We start from the raw sequence: 16025 nt of genomic DNA, 5'->3' as shown, positions 1-16025 counted from the left end.
TTTTTGTATCAGGCTGTAAACATGTTTAATTCTGATCTTAAGTTGAACATTTTAACACTGAGGTGGGGACTAACTCGCTTCTGGAGCCAGCCTCAAGTGGCAATTCAAGGAACTGCACTTTTTGTCACCAATGGCGTTATCTGGGTGTGTTTGCCCGCCTTTGCGAAACATGATTTAGAATGATTTTAGTTGAACTAACATGTTCACGTGTATTGTTTAAAGTCCGGATTAGTCAGACTTGATTTGATTTTCTCTAATGTCATGTGAACTTACTGGCTTTCATTTTGGCTTCATTTTTCAGACCCAGACTTTGCTGCTTGGAAAAAAACAAAACAAAAATACACGTCCATTGCATACCAACATTGTTTCAAAAAAAGGCAGTTTTATTGCAGTTTTAAATAACACAATGTATCCCAACTCTCAACAACACTGCATGAGATTGCAATTTACATGATGGTAAATGATACAAGTAAGTATGTCATTAAATTAATCAAAATATAAAAAGAACAGAAAAAAATGAAGCCAAAAAATCTAATGACAGACACACATAGACACACACACACACACACACACACACACACACACACACACACACACACACACACACACACACACACACACCTGTTGCACATTCACTATTTCTCTTCTGCTCAAACTACTCCATCAAGCCAGGTTTGTAGAAAAAGACAATGAAAACAATCATTCTGCATAGTCACAATGCACTCTGCATTTGTATGCAACAGATATAATGTTTGTTTCTTAATGTCCACATTGTAGTGCCTCTGCAAACCTGCATAGCCTGACAAGTCTTTTGTGTCACATCCTAAAATCTGTATCTAACCTACTGTATGACTGAATAAGGCCTGTCATAATATCATAAAGCCGCTTCTGTTAATTTCCAAATAATCTTCATCATAAAACCATCTGGCCACTTTAACACAGCACATTACAAGCCTCTCTTTTATCTCTCTTATAATATAATATGGCAAAACATTGTTTCTGTTATAACAGCTCATCCACCCTGCACCGCCACCATTATGCGAGAGGCAGAATAAGATACACTGACAGACTGATAAGACACAGACGAATGGACAAGTACATACAGGACAACCCTACAGTGAGTTTTGATAAGTGTGACCAGTACAGACGTGACTGTAATTGCACAAAGTCAAGCATCAAGACGTAAGAGAGGTCAAACTTGAACCAGCTGTTTGCATTCCAGGAGGCTTAATCATGTCGAGACAATTAAAGACGGTGAAACTGCAGGAGGCCGTCAGGCAGTACGGCAGCCATCCCTGCATCCTTGTCGGACAGTCCCGCACAGGGAGGCTACTCTTTCATAAACGCTTAAAAGGTGTAAGTTGAGACAGTGCTGGACTCAGAGCGTAAAGGTAAAGGGACTCACGTAAGGGCCACGAAAGAGAGTCTGTTCGCCTACTGAGTCTTTTTGTGTTTGTGTTGAATTGTCTCAGTCAGTTCAGGGGTGGGCAGTGTTTCTTTGGCGCCCCCTAGCTGGGAGAGAGGGCAGGACTGTTCTCTGTGCTGATGTTCACCAGGCACTCGCTGGACTTGAGGCTCGCCAGAGACTTGCAGCTGGGGAGGGAGGCCAAGGAGCCACACAGTCCCATCATGGAGGGTGTGTAGTCCTTTTCTGGAGGGGTGGGACAGACGTAGAAAGGGAGGGTCAATTCAAGTGTGTGCATGTGTGTGTGTGTGTTTACGCACTTATTATCTTAGGAGAACACAGTGTGTGACTGTGCAAACTGTCACCTGTGCACCAGGCTCCTCCGTTCTGTTTCCCATCAGTCCTCTGGGAATCTGAATCCAGGCTGATTTCCACTGACAGCAGCTCTGTGCTCGGGAAACTCCTCCTGCAGGACAACAGACAAATTAAAAACTTACCAATACATCAGAGTTAATGATGCAGCAGAGATGTGTGTGGACTTTGATGATCAATTAAATGTCATTTTTTTTAAGCAAGTACGCCAGACATTTGTTTGTTTCAGTTCCCAAATGTCAGGATGCAATGTTGTTTTTTGTCATGTACTATAATCAATTTAATATCTTTGGGTTTTGGACTATTTATGGCATAAAACAAGCAATTTGACATCAACACCTTGGGCTCTATGGGAAATTATAATGGGCATTTTTTGCTGTTTTCTAACATTTTATGGACAAAATCTTTAATTGATTAATTAAAAAACTAATCAGCAGTTTAATTGATAATGAAAATTATTGTTGTTTGCATCTGTGGCTGCTATGTTTAAATATAACTATAATTAATACATTACAACTGAATTTAAATGATGAATTTCAAAAGTAGTATAGAAATAGTAATATCTTCTAACTTCAAATTATATATTTAAAAATGGAATTCATATTCAAAATTTTAAAAGGAATCACAATATTCATTTAAAAAGTACTTTAAGTTTCACTTCAGTATTCAGTTTTCATAATGAGTCACCTCACAATTTGTTTGTTTCCTGCTGAATTAATTTGACCCCCTAGAATACGAGATGGCTTATCTCAGGGGGCTATCCATTAATAACTTTGAAATAGTTTCTGCTTTGTGATGGAGTCAATTTAAAGACGTGCTGATAAGCAGTTTGCTGCCTAAAAATGGAATGAAATCTGGTCCAGATCGCAGTTAGTAGTAGTTCTGATTGGCCAGACTCCTGCAAACACATGGATGCATGATAGGTTTTTTTAAATGAATTAAACATTTTAAAAGTCTAGGCATACTCTAGGCTTCATATCTTGACTGTCAAAAATTATATTAAAACACGTAAACAAATTGTATCACTTATTCTTGTCAACTGAAAAATACCTTATAGCATAGCATACATCATGGGTGTACGCCTAGTTTACAAAAGTTATATTTTTATTAATTTCACAACAGTCGTAGTGAGCAGCCATTATATTTTTCAACGCTGCTGAAAGTTCTCTTAATGCTGATCAAAATACAATTTTTTAAAACATAATTCTTATTTAGTTTTGATTCAGAGGGGCTACGGAGTTGACATGATAAATACACACCCTGTAGCAATATTATTTAATGAAAATATCAAAAAGTACAAAGCTTATCAGTACCCAAGCAGCACTCCCACCATTTTGGAAACCAGGAAGTTGGTGCATTATTAATTGATGTTTTTGTAGAAATCCAGTGGAGCTGACAAGAATCTGGGACACATCTCTACAGGGCCAACATTTTCATAAAAAATGTATTTTGACATAAAGGTGATTATAGCAGTACATTTTTACCCCGATGTTATTATTGCATACAGTTAGTTTAAGATTTTGAAGGCTTTTGAAACACTTTTTAATCGTCTGAATTTGTCAATTCATGTCTAGGACAAGGGTGTTTTGTGGCACAGGGTAAGTAAGCCAGGCCGCCATTGTAAGTAAGAATTTGTTCTTAATGACTTGCTTGGTTAAATAAGGGTTAAATAAATAAATAAAGTTTAGAAGTTAAAAAAAATTAAAGCAGGTCAAAATATTTTGTAAATTATACTTATTTAATGTACATATAAATGTCCCAATTTTCAATAATGGGTGGTATATAAGAATATATATACAATATACTCATGTGATAAGTGCAACATAATATATATCCATGTGAAGCACATGCACTTAATTAGTTATTTTGTTACATGTGTGTATTATATGTGTAAATAAAATTCAAATAATAACCACTACACAACATCCCTGTCCATATGACAAAATGTTGTCTATATAAAAAACGCTTGTTGACGATATACTGTAGCACAGTTTGTGTGTGTGTGTGTGTGTGTGTGTGTGTAAGTCTGTTTCTCTTTGTATTTGTCACCATGAAGACACAAACATGTATCATCTATAACACCAACCTGCGGTACAGCTTGACGCCATCTTGGCTGTTGTATGGCTGGAGTGTCGGCCACTGGTTGACCAGAGGGATTGACAGGTTTTTGGCCAGGTGGTTGGAGTCACATGGAATCAAGCTTGTCCTGATAAACACAAGGATACAGTACATTGTTGGTGAATGAATGAATGAATGAATGAATGAATATGTGGGTGAAACCTGGACACTACGTCAGTCTACATCACTCACAGCTGCTCCTGAAGCTCCAGGACGATGGCCTCCAGTTCCTTCTTCTCCTGTGTGCTGTGGCTCTGTAGCTCCTCCAGTCGGGCCTTTAGCCTCTTGTTCTCTGTCTCTGTGTTCTTCAGCTGGGACTCACGGAGGCGCACAAGCTCCTCCAGGTAACCCTAGCAACGCATATCTACAGTGAGCGAAAGGGAATATCCACCCTCGGATACTCAAATAAGACATCTGAGATACTCAGTGTGTTCTAGAAGTTACTGTGTGGTGTTGTAGTTTAGGGTGTGCCCATCAAGATTCACATGCCATATTTGAAATATAAGGCAGTACTATTCTCTGTATTGATGGCTGCACACCTTTTGAGCATTGACGATCTTGAACCTCTGCTCCATCTTGCGACACTTTGTGCTCCAGCTCTCCTCGTCAGTGACCAGAGGAATGTAGGGATGGTCGGGGATGCTGTCGTCGCTCGTGCTGCTGTCAACACTCTGTCGATCGTCATCATCACTCAGGTAATCATAGCTACAACAGAAACAAAATGTCTAGTCATTTCAAGTATCAAAGGTATGAGGAGAGTGACAAAGCTTTTTACAGTGTCAGTGAACATACCTTTGTGTGAATTTCAAGTACGGTGTGTAGTCGATCACAGCAGCAGATTTCCCATCCAAACCCTCCCCTTTCAGACAGAAACTATGAAAGAGAAACCACAGAAATAAGACAAAACACTTCACATACCCAGGTAAAATGATCATGTGTAAAACTGTCACTCTTTAAAGATCGAGTCTCCTCACCTAAAATCTATGGCTCCGAGACCTATGAGCATCCCTGTTAGGACCGTGGCTTCCTCTCTTAACACAATGGCTCCTTCTGCATAGAACCTCCTAAAGCACAGAGACACATACAGGCAGGTGGGAACATGGTTCTAGTGACAGAGTGAGATACTATTGTACAGTTCAGTGTGTGGGTCCTCTGACCTGGTCGTTCTGCTGTCCCTCAGAGCAGTAGCGATGTATTCAGACAGCCTCTTCTCCATCAGGGCAACTCGTATCCAAGCTCGCCCCTGAAGCAGTCACCAAGGGTTAAGAAATGATCTTAAATAGTTAGTTTAATAGTCATTAAAAATTCTTCACTCTTCTTACTATATAATAGAACATACACTCAATTATACCATCATATATTTGTACTGCAAATCTCCTTTTAAATAAACACTTTCTCATTGCAATCTTTACAAAAACAAAGCTCCATACTTATAACTCTGATGCTGGTATTTATTCCAAAAGCTCAACCTTTCAGCAAACTGCCCTCTTCAGGATTACAGCGTATTCATGTGGTGTTGGAATAATGGGAAATATAAGTTTCCGGCAGGGAAAATTTACACGAACGCTTCCCTAATTTGGAGCAACAACAACTCGCTAAGTTGGCAAAAAATTCGATTCATGACTTGTTGACTTTGACATATGCACAGAAACATGGCAGACCAAAGTAGTCACATGTAATTTGTAATGTAGCATTAGGCTGTAACTGTTAGTTGCTGTCCATGTAGAGTAACCTACTAAGAAAAGCTATTTACTAGAATTAACCAAGATATGGTAAGTGGAGCAATATTTTAGTGGTTTTAGTGAATTTTTAGCTGGGACATTATCACTTTGTAATGAAACGCTTCAAACGTTGTAGTTTACGAAGATAAAAACATAATAAAGACAACCCTCTTTCTACAAGGCATCCATGATGTTTCCACATTATGACTTCAAAGCTAATGAACACTTGGAAATCGGGAGGATAAGTTCCCAAAATGGGAAATAGAACCATCCTAGCAGCACATGAATGCAGCATAACAGTCACCTGACTAGCATTTATGCTAACAAAAACAGGTTTTACAAATCAGGACAAGTGATTTAAAAAAACTACCCAAACAAAAACAGGAGTTAAACAAAAACCTGTCCACATGCCAAAAAACCAACAAGCACAAACTATAAAAATATAGGATAAAATCAAAATACAATATAATTGAATGTCACTTTTTTGTCTTCCACCATTTTGTAATGTGCATTTTCCCTCAGTTTTCTACTATGATTATGACTATGAGTGTATATGGGACTTGCCTTGGCTCGTGAAGTGCTGATGTTCTCCATGCTCTCGATGCTGCTGATGCAGCTGTTGGGGAGTTTAGCACAGGCCAAACGTATGTAGTCCCAATAACTCCTCTGACCATCAAACCAGCTGCCGGAGCCTAAGAGAGAGTGTTACACCAATAATGTTAACTCTACTGTCAGCATATATAGTTTAATGTGTGTTTATTTCAGTGAACAAAGGGTGGAGTCTTGGGCAGCTACAGCATCTGTAGCCATTTAAACTAGATTATTTGTTATGTGCATCTGAGTTTTTTTTCTTTTTGATACTTAGATATTTTGTTTTGGAATTAATGTTAATGCAGAGAAAGAAAATTAGTGATTCTACTCAATGTTTAGTGGCAAATAACGTCTTCATTTCTTGTTCTTAATTTTTAATATTGACAAAATATTTTAAAAAATCCATTCTTTTAAAACTCTATTATCAATAACAACATTTTCAGTATGCCTCTTTTGCGTTGATGCCAAACTGCATTTATTGTTTCTTGTTTTCTAGTCCATTGAACATGGAGCTTATAGCAGACAATTCCCCGTGGGTTCATTACCTTTGAAACGATGGCTGAGGATGTGCTCGAGTATGGCTGCGAAATTGATGAACTCCTCGGATGAATCATCTATGGGCTCGGCTGTGTATTTCTCTAACAGTGTCTTTACTGAAAACCTGGAGACAGACAAAGAGAAGATAAAGTCATCATGGGAACATTCTTCATCAAGGAACAGATGAACAGATTATTGCTTTCTTTGTTTTAGTTCATTGTAGGGGGAACACCTCATAGATCAAACTATAATTAAACTTTTTGGAATCTCTGCTTGATCAAAAGAAATCATGTAAGGATGTAATTATGACTGTAGCTTATATAAGGCCTGGTGTTTCAATAACGTAATGAATTTACAGTCACTGATAATAAAGATGGATAAAATCAAAGCATGGTTGTTAAATACTCATTATGTTCACCCCATATGTTTGTTTGTTAATGTGGATTTCTGCCCAGTCACACTGTGCTACCCATTTCCGGCTGACTCACCCATCAACTGAGGAAGACATTAAATGGAGAGCTTTCAGGAAGCTCCAACACAATTTACTTGTTACTGGACAGCCTGGATTTATGTCTCTAGCCTGATGAAATACTGTCACGGTTGTAAGGGTGCCTGCTTGTGATGTGTGTACTTCCCTGCTACATTTCGAGGCTATGAATAAATTTGGAAAACAAATTCTGCCAAAGAACCAAGATAAACAGATTGAAGCATAGCTGCTGCCAGGAGACAAATTATAGCAGTCTTTCAATGTCATTTGAGACACAAAGACACAAACTGTTGAGGCCCCAGTCTCACACATTTTCATAAAGTCACCATCTTTGTCTAATTTTAATAAAATAAAGGTAACTGTGGTGGAAAGTAAGTGAATTTAGGCTGATGAATCAGATCCTGCTCACTAGTCCAAGTTCATCTCATCATCCTTGTAGCAATGCTAACACAACAGGGTGAGCTACATTTTGTTTTTTGTTGTTTGTTTTTTAATAACTGGTTTTCAATTCATCTTGTGTGATGTACCTCATTCTAATTTCACTGGCACTGTAAAAGTAAAAACCTAAAATACAGTCGGCTAAACTAGTTAAACTCCTAACAATGAGAGTCTACAGCAGCTAGCTAACAGCTCTGTGTGAGTCTGTACTTAGCCACAGCTGGAGCTAAATGCAAACATGTTCATAGCTGCAATGCTAACAAGCTGATGTTTAACAGGTATAATGTCAACCATGTTCATCTTGCTTTAGTATATTAACATGCTGTTTTTTAGGCTACTGCATTTGCTAATTAGCTCAAAACAAAGTACAGCTGAGGCTGGTGGAAATGTCTGGCAGATGTTTGGTCACAAACTGGATAAGTGTGAATTTTGGGCATCCTGAGGGTCTATATTTGCTGAGATATTCCAGTCTGGACCAAAGTGGTGGAACGAGCGACCCACATTGCCATCCCTAGATGGCTAGCATGGCTGAATATTTTAAAATAACTATTATAGTGTAACAAGGGTGAAGGTTTTGTTTCAATATTTGGAGGGACATAAATTAAGCTATGGGTCCTCCCCCAAGAAATTTTGAGCATCAAACACTTCATTTTCTGAATACTGGTGAAGTTGTATGCATCAGTTTGTGCCCTTAATGCATCAATTTATGATGGATATTTACTTCATTCATTCATTCATTCATTCATTTTCTGTAGCCACTTATCCTGTTAGGGGTTGCGGGGGGCTGGAGCCTATCCCAGCTGACACTGGGCGAGAGGCAGGGTACACCCTGGACAGGTCACCAGACTATCACAGGGCTGACACGTAGAGACAGACAACCATTCACACTCACATTCACACCTACGGGTAGTAGGTACCTGGACAAAACCCACGCTGACACGAGGAGAACATGCAAACTCCACACAGAGGAGCTTCCCTGTCCTAGGGTTTGAACCAGGAACCCTCTTGCAGCAATGCTAACCACTGTGCACCCTTCCTACTTTAATTTGTGATTAGTGAATGGTTTCTTCTTCTCTACTTTTATGGCAGATAGCAACCATTGCTTTTGAGGGTGCACACTGCCACCACCTACTTTACCCCGAGACATTGTTACCGTTGGTATATGGGTCCTAACACACTAAATTGGTGGTTAGCCATTGGTCAATGTCGGGCTGTCAGTGAGCATGTCGCCCTAGGTTTGAGACAATGTTCTACACCTTTGGCACAATTGGCCCTTATTGGCCCTTACTGGCTATTTTTCGGGCCAATTCAGCTTGTTGAATTGGTGTCAGAGACGGCAGAGCCTGTTGGTCAATGACATTACTCTGTTCAGTTCTGTGCACAGGAAGAGAAATGGAAGTAAGGAAAGCAAACAAACAGCTTAAGTCAAGAGGAAACAACAAACTTGTTATATAAGGTAAGATTACTTCTTGTAGCCACTGAGGTCTTTAACAGAAACAGTTCGTAATTGTTTGTGTTATTGTCCACTAGTGCAGTAAATATCCTTTGTTCTTCCAACATCAGGATGTGTTGTTAATGTACCAACTGGCTAACTAATGTGTCAAATCCATCCTGTTGGTCTTTGGTTTTCCTTTTAAATGGTGAATACAGACTACCGCTACCTGCTGGTATGGAGAGTTATTTCCTCTTTCCTCTCAGAATGTACATGCTTGTTGGCTGTCGACTGTAGTCTTTGGTGTATTCGAGGGCAACTTTTTGGCCAAGACACAGGCAACATGGGGCAACACAACAGTCTGTCTTCATCGGCACTAGTTCTTTAATGTTGGTTTGGCCTTATGACTCAAAGTTTTAGCAGTTCATCAAATAAAAGTCCTTTCATATTTTCATTGGAGTGACAAATGCATGTGTTCTAAATCAGTGGGTCCCAACTGGTGGGTCACGGTCCAAAAGTGGGTCGTGAGTCCATTCTGAATGGACCGCAAATGACTTGTGAATGTGTCAAGTTTGTAAAAGAAACACACTTTATTTCGAAGTACAGTGAATTTCTGGCACAAAGCTTTTATTTTGAAGCGCCATTTCCTGCTGTAGACTGAGTGACTAACAGACAGCTAGTCAACAGAGACAGCAAACTAGCTTGAGGACATGGCAAAACACAAGTATGACGCTGAATGTATTGAGCTGTGTGGACCCTGAACTAATGAGTAAGGCGAAATCTGGACCCTGTGGCTGGACCAGCTGGGAACCACTATTCTGAATACTGAGGGGGACGAGTCCTCTGTGTCCCCACCTAAATCTACGCCTGTGTCTCCATAATAAATCACTAAACGTCAACTGCCGTGACCTCCTGCCATAATATACGCCCACAGGGCCTATAAACCACCTTTCTGTTTATTTTAGGCAGCAGTATCCTTCTGCTGAGATGACCACTCTACTAAATATTTTCCTGGACACTAAATAATTCAGCAGGTCTATTTTTCTGCAAGAACACCTGCCAAATGTTATTTGCTCAGTGACAAAAAGATATGCTGTGGGGTGACAGGTGCCATATGGACCAAGGAAACCCTGGCAGACGTGACCTCCACAGTCGAAATGTCTAATTTTGCTGAGCATTTTACAGTACACACACTATCACTTTGCATTGTGTGTGTGTGTGTGTGTGTGTGTGTGTGTGTGTGTGTAAGACAATGCATATCCTAACACAAGCCACTGAGGCAAGTGATTTCACTCTCCATTGTTCCAGGGGTAACAATGTCTCATTGAGCGGCTCTGACTGTGGCCAGATACTGGACAATAATTGGCTGACTATCCTCCAAACGAGCACAATCCCTCGTGTTTTCACTGTATTACACACAGCGGGACGTGACATGACCCAGATACGCCTGTCAGAGGCTCAGCAGAGGTGCAGCCTCGTTCACCTGCACCTGATGTTAAAGTGTGTGTGTTTATACATCTACATACAACATGTGACTGGAGTCCACATGTCCAGGGTGTCCACTCTGGTCACGTGATTTGGGCTGAGAACAGACCCATGAAACAGATGAGTTGATGACTAATCCTCCAGCTTTACTTTGACTTTGACATCAGTGACTTGAATCTTGGCAGAACGAGCAGTATATTCAGAGACAGAGTTTAGTCGTTAACTGTGCTTTTTAATTAGTTATTGTCGTGTCTGGTGTATATCTGTAAGGAGAGGGAAAAGAGACAGATTGTTTCAGCGCTAACATCGATAATCTTTGTAAGACAATACATTATTTTATATGAATTAAAACCTGCATATATTGTATATGTATTTTAAATATCATCTGGAAAAGTAATAACCACAAATGTATAAGACATTCACAATTTACGTTTATTTAAATCTGCAATAACTGACATTTTTGGCCACTTGGGGGCAGCAAAAACAAGCTGTGCTGCCTATTTCCACATCCAGCAGATACAAAATATTATCATGAATTACAAGTCGTGTTTCGGGCCAACTGACAAATTAAGCGCAATAAAAAACAATGTGAAATTGATGTCAAGCTGATGTCGAAAGTTTTGGACAGGGGTGCCATCTTGTTAGGAATGCACTGTGTTACCTGTGCTCGTTACAGTGGTCAAAGTTGACCGTATTTAGACAAACTAATCCTGATAAACAACATAGCTCCACATGATTCGGCAGCCCAAAGCAGGATTGTAGGACATTGTAAACTATCTAGGAGGAAGCAGGGCGTGTACCTCACAAGATGGCACCCCCAATAGTGTGACATACCTTAACATTTATTTATTTTGGCTTTCACCAACACCTGAGGGAAATATCTGGCTCTTTAGCTGCTAATGCTACACTACGTTCACTAGCTTGTCGACAACTCTGTCTGCTGAAAACAGCTTCCTGCTACCATGACACTATGGCTCCTTTCCCAATGGACGAAAAGCCCACTAACTTTTATTGTCTATACCCAGGGTACGTATGGAATCGAGGATTATTTGAGGTAGCCAACAACCCGCTTTTATACATCCCTATACATTCCTGCCTGGCAACCAGGGCAGGCCTCTAATTGAGACAGGCCTTTATTTGTCAAAATGTGTAGCTGTGTAAAAGGGACTAGGCTTTCAACTGAAGTTTTACAGTAATAAATAAACATCTGGTCTTCGTATTTAATGGGAGAGGTTACAATGGGCATTCACTCCCAGGACAAATGACTCTGCATTAGTCACGGGAAGTTATTGGCTCCAGTTCATCACTATGAATGGCCCATTTTAAACAAAACATAGCTGTCTGATGCATTATTATTATAATAATATTGATTATAGCAGCTTTAAATTTACGGCTAATAACTGTAACTGTCCAGCATCTCTGGATAAGACAGAAACTGAATCTATCTCAAGATCTCCTCTGTAAATTAGAGAATAAATGCATGTCAACACATTAATTACAGTCTGTTTATGTATGCTCTTTGCACAGTGTGGTTATAGCATGTGCGCATGTGCAGCATGTTTATGTCTGTATGTGTTTAATCTCTGGCAAAAGCCATTTCAAAGCAATCCTCTATGCAAAAAAAAAAAACCCCACATGGTCCAATCAGGACTTAATGTACAGACCTTTAACTGCCTCCCTGTCCTGACTCCCTGGGGTGCCAGCTAGTCCTTGCCCCAGGAAGGTTGTCGTCATAGCAACCACGCCATCAGCGGGGAGATAATAAATCGCACTGACAAAGATGACTCTGCTAAAGTCACACAGAGAGGCCGGCCTGTCTGTGGGTTGGCAGATTTTGTATATTAAAAGAATAATATGTGTTAAAGAAGGTTAAAGCAGAGGCAGGCTTCAGGCCCACTGTCGGGACAGGGTTCATTATAAGGACTTATTATGAGGATGACGTAAGCGTGCATGTCAAAATATGCCTTGTGTGAATAATATATCTGTGGTGATTGAAAATACACTAGAATCCATTTGTTGGTATAAAACAGACAATTATAACCACTTATAATAGATGCACCATTCAGCTGAATAAACCCCCACTCATATCAGAGTATAAGCACTTAAACAGACATACACACACACACACACACACACACACACACACACACTCTTTGGCAATACACTGACCTGCAGACGGTGATGAGGTTTTTTCGCTCCACCGCCACGTTCCGAAACGACGCCTTTTTCGACGCATCTCCCATGGCCATCGCTGCCTGCAAACAGCCAGGCTCCATCCAGAGAGGAGGCAGCCCTGAAATCAAAGGACCCCTCCCTGTCGGCCACCGTCCCTCCTCATTCACTCCGGACGCCACAGAGGATGCTGCCTGCCCGCATCAGAGCCGCTGTCAGCCCGGCGGCGCTACTCGGTGTCACAGCGGAGGACACACAGATGAAGACATGAGAACATGCAGTGTGTTGTTTTTATTATTACTGTGATACACAGAGGACTGGATTACAGCTGCTCCCTCTATCTGTCTCTCTTTCTGCCTCTCTCTCTCTCTCTCTCTCTCTCTCTCTCTCTCCGCCTACTTTTCTGACCCAATCATGACGTCACTGGATCAGCTCTCATCATGCACCCCAAACATGACGAATCCCCTCTGTCAGTGGTTTGACTGAGTGCACTTTCCCAGCAGCTTCCTGCGTTTCAACACGGCTTTAACATTTCTAATAGTGCATATAAGGACTCCAGTATTATGCAATTAAATATACACTCACCAGCCACTTTATTAGGTACACCTGTTCAACTGCTCATTCAAGCAAATAGACAATCAGCCAATGACGTGGGAGCAACTCAATGCATTTAGGCTTGTAGACATGGTCAAGAGGACCTGCTGAAGTTCAAACCAAGCACCAGAATGGGGAAGAAATTAATTTAAGTGACTTTGATAATAACTTTGATTTTTTTCTTGGCACACTTGAGTACCAACTGAGCATCGTTTAAACACCAGCAGGATAACGCACCATGTGACAAAGCTCAAACTATCTCCAACTGGTGTCTTGAACATGACAATGAGTTCATATAAAAAGTCTAAGAAGTGCAGAGACCTTCCATATATTGCACTGTTTTGAACTTGTCATTATGTTTTTTTAATCTATTTCAATATAGACTTTATCTTTCATGGACAGTGCGCCTATATTATACAAGCATCGTGTGAATCTGTCAAAGACCGTCTTGTACTTGTAAGCACTGTGATCACACATTGTGACTCAAAGTTTAATATCTTCCTCGATAACAGCTGTTTACAGTACAATGAGAGTGATATCATCACCTCCAGCGGCACCACCACAGTCATCATGCTGGGTCATTTCCTCCTGCTGTAATTTCCGATCAGCCTCCCCTTCGCTCTCCTCCCTCCTCTTCTTTTTCCTCCTCCTGCCAAAAGAGGTGGATGTCACATATCTGGAGCTGGCTGAACTGATTCAAGTGTAAAGTGTGACGCTTTGAACCCCAACCTTTCCTCTCTAATGAACTGACAGCTGGTTGCCGCCATACGTTGCTGGGTGGGGGTTGTAGGGTTTATTTGTCCTGGTAGGGGGAGCGATCAGTCATGCATATCTGTGTGTGGTGCTCCATATGTGTGGATGCTTCATGTTGACAAGCTGAGCTCTAATATCTTCAACTATAGTCTGTAATATAAAATGAGATTCAGGAGTAAACAACACGTGAAGACAACAATGTCTCATGAAAATATTCATATTTAAAATGTGATTTTGGTTTTATTGCTTTTAATATGATGATTCATGGGCTAAACTTTCATTTGAAGACCGATTGCAACATATTGGTGCGACCAAGGCTGTCCCCTTTAAAAGGATCCTTCAAATGCAGCCAAGAAATGCAGCCTTCTTCTCCAGAATTTGGAGGATCCAACGGATGAATCCTTCGTGGCCCAGCCTATCCCAAGATGCATTGCATGCTTCATCATGGTGTCTGACACACAACCGACAGCAGTGGCGACAGAAGATTACACTTTTAAATGTATGTACTGGGTTTTAACTCACTCAAAATGTTACAAAACACAGCATAGCTTGAACAATCTTAATATGATAAGTTTACCTGAAACAGTCCTCCATCAGATATCAGATGGCGGAGTCTCAGATGATGAATCATTTCCTCAAGGATTTAAAAAAAAAAAAAGGATTACAAGCTCTGGATCCATGATTTATGGCTAACTAACGTCTAACTAATGTCAAGCGCAACTGGTTGCTAGGTGACAGGAGCAGGTCGGGGCGGGAACAACGTGACGCAACCAGGAAATCCTCCGCAGACCAGACCGCCCCATTTCGGAGACCGTTCGGTTTCGCTGATGCAATCTTCAAAGGTCGCTGCCAACGTAGACCGCAAAGGCCGCACCCTTCAAAGGCTGCAGCCCCTGAATTGAGACACAGCTAACGACTTTTGGTTTCACACAGGACACAAACCCCACTCTCCTAAGTGAATGTCATGTGCATTGACCCATCAACCACCCCATCCTCCGCAGCAGGTGGACTTTTTTGCTCTTTCTAATAAACGTTTTACATCCCTTGACTTCCTTCTTTGCTTTTGGTTTGAAAGTTAAGTCACAGACATGTAGACTATTCCTCAATCTTGTGTTCCGTTTCATTTGATGTTACAAAAACCAGTGAGGAAATTTAACTTGCAATGTTTTCATTTTTGCAACAGGGGGCAGGGCTTTATCTAGTGTCTTCTTTAAGCACTCGCAGGAGCAGTCCACTGATTTACTATTGCTCCTTCATAAGTTTTGGGACTCCCAAGAGAATTTGAGAAGGAGGCAAAGAGAAAATACTTTCTCAACTTCACTTGAATTGTGCAATAATAATGTCTACATCATGGTGTTTTTTTCCAGTGGTAATATACAATACATTGTACAGGCAGGGAAAACAATCTCTTCGTCTCTGTCCCAACTCTGCTAACCTCAAGTTATGATCTAAAAATATTTCAGATTTTGATGGTACCTGTCATGTTGGACCATGAACTTTATGCTCCTTGCTGTTGGTTTCCATCAGTGTTGGTGTTGTACTCAGTGTCAGTCTGCTCAAACTGTAGGGACAGAGAGCCGTCATGTCCTCTGCTCTACCCACTTGGAATAATCTGCAAAAGGAAATTAAACTGATGAATCTGATATCTCTGGCAGAAGTCGAGACCATTGTAAACTCTATAATAAATGACTCCATTCTCTCTTTGCAACTTTTATTCCACTGTCATACCCAGGTCTTCTCTGCGAAAGAGGTTTCCAGTGTCAGTGGGACTTACCTGGTTAAACAAACATCAAATAAAGGAATAAAAAAAAATAACAAAATAAGATTACTGCTTGAGAAGTTAGTGTACATTTGTGTCTGGAAATAGCTTTTGTATTTTTGATAGAATGAGGGATCTTTTTTTATTCCAGTCGTACCAGT

The 16025-nt window shown here is 40.5% G+C and overlaps 1 protein-coding gene and 1 long non-coding RNA gene across 2 annotated transcripts; both read right to left on the bottom strand.

Moving 5' to 3' along the window:
- Window positions 1-382: 382 nt before the first annotated feature.
- Window positions 383-13509, bottom strand: rundc3ab (RUN domain containing 3Ab). Its single transcript, XM_049564344.1, has 11 exons — window positions 12756-13509; window positions 6753-6868; window positions 6181-6308; window positions 5053-5138; window positions 4870-4959; window positions 4688-4768; window positions 4435-4600; window positions 4088-4245; window positions 3864-3983; window positions 1771-1871; window positions 383-1651 (listed from the first exon to the last, which is right to left on the bottom strand). The coding sequence occupies exons 1-11, from the start codon at window positions 12860-12862 to the stop codon at window positions 1509-1511; spliced, it is 1296 nt and encodes a 431-aa protein (XP_049420301.1). The 5' UTR covers window positions 12863-13509; the 3' UTR covers window positions 383-1508.
- Window positions 13510-13566: 57 nt separating this feature from the next.
- Window positions 13567-16021, bottom strand: LOC125880786 (uncharacterized). The gene is made up of 3 exons (XR_007448162.1): window positions 15582-16021; window positions 14082-14255; window positions 13567-14001 (listed from the first exon to the last, which is right to left on the bottom strand). It is a non-coding gene; the product is annotated as an uncharacterized LOC125880786 (long non-coding RNA).
- Window positions 16022-16025: the final 4 nt, after the last annotated feature.

The sequence above is a fragment of the Epinephelus fuscoguttatus genome, linkage group LG20 (genome assembly GCF_011397635.1).
Source record: "Epinephelus fuscoguttatus linkage group LG20, E.fuscoguttatus.final_Chr_v1".
NCBI lineage: Eukaryota > Metazoa > Chordata > Actinopteri > Perciformes > Serranidae > Epinephelus > Epinephelus fuscoguttatus.
This window is presented reverse-complemented; position numbering and strand designations above follow the sequence as displayed.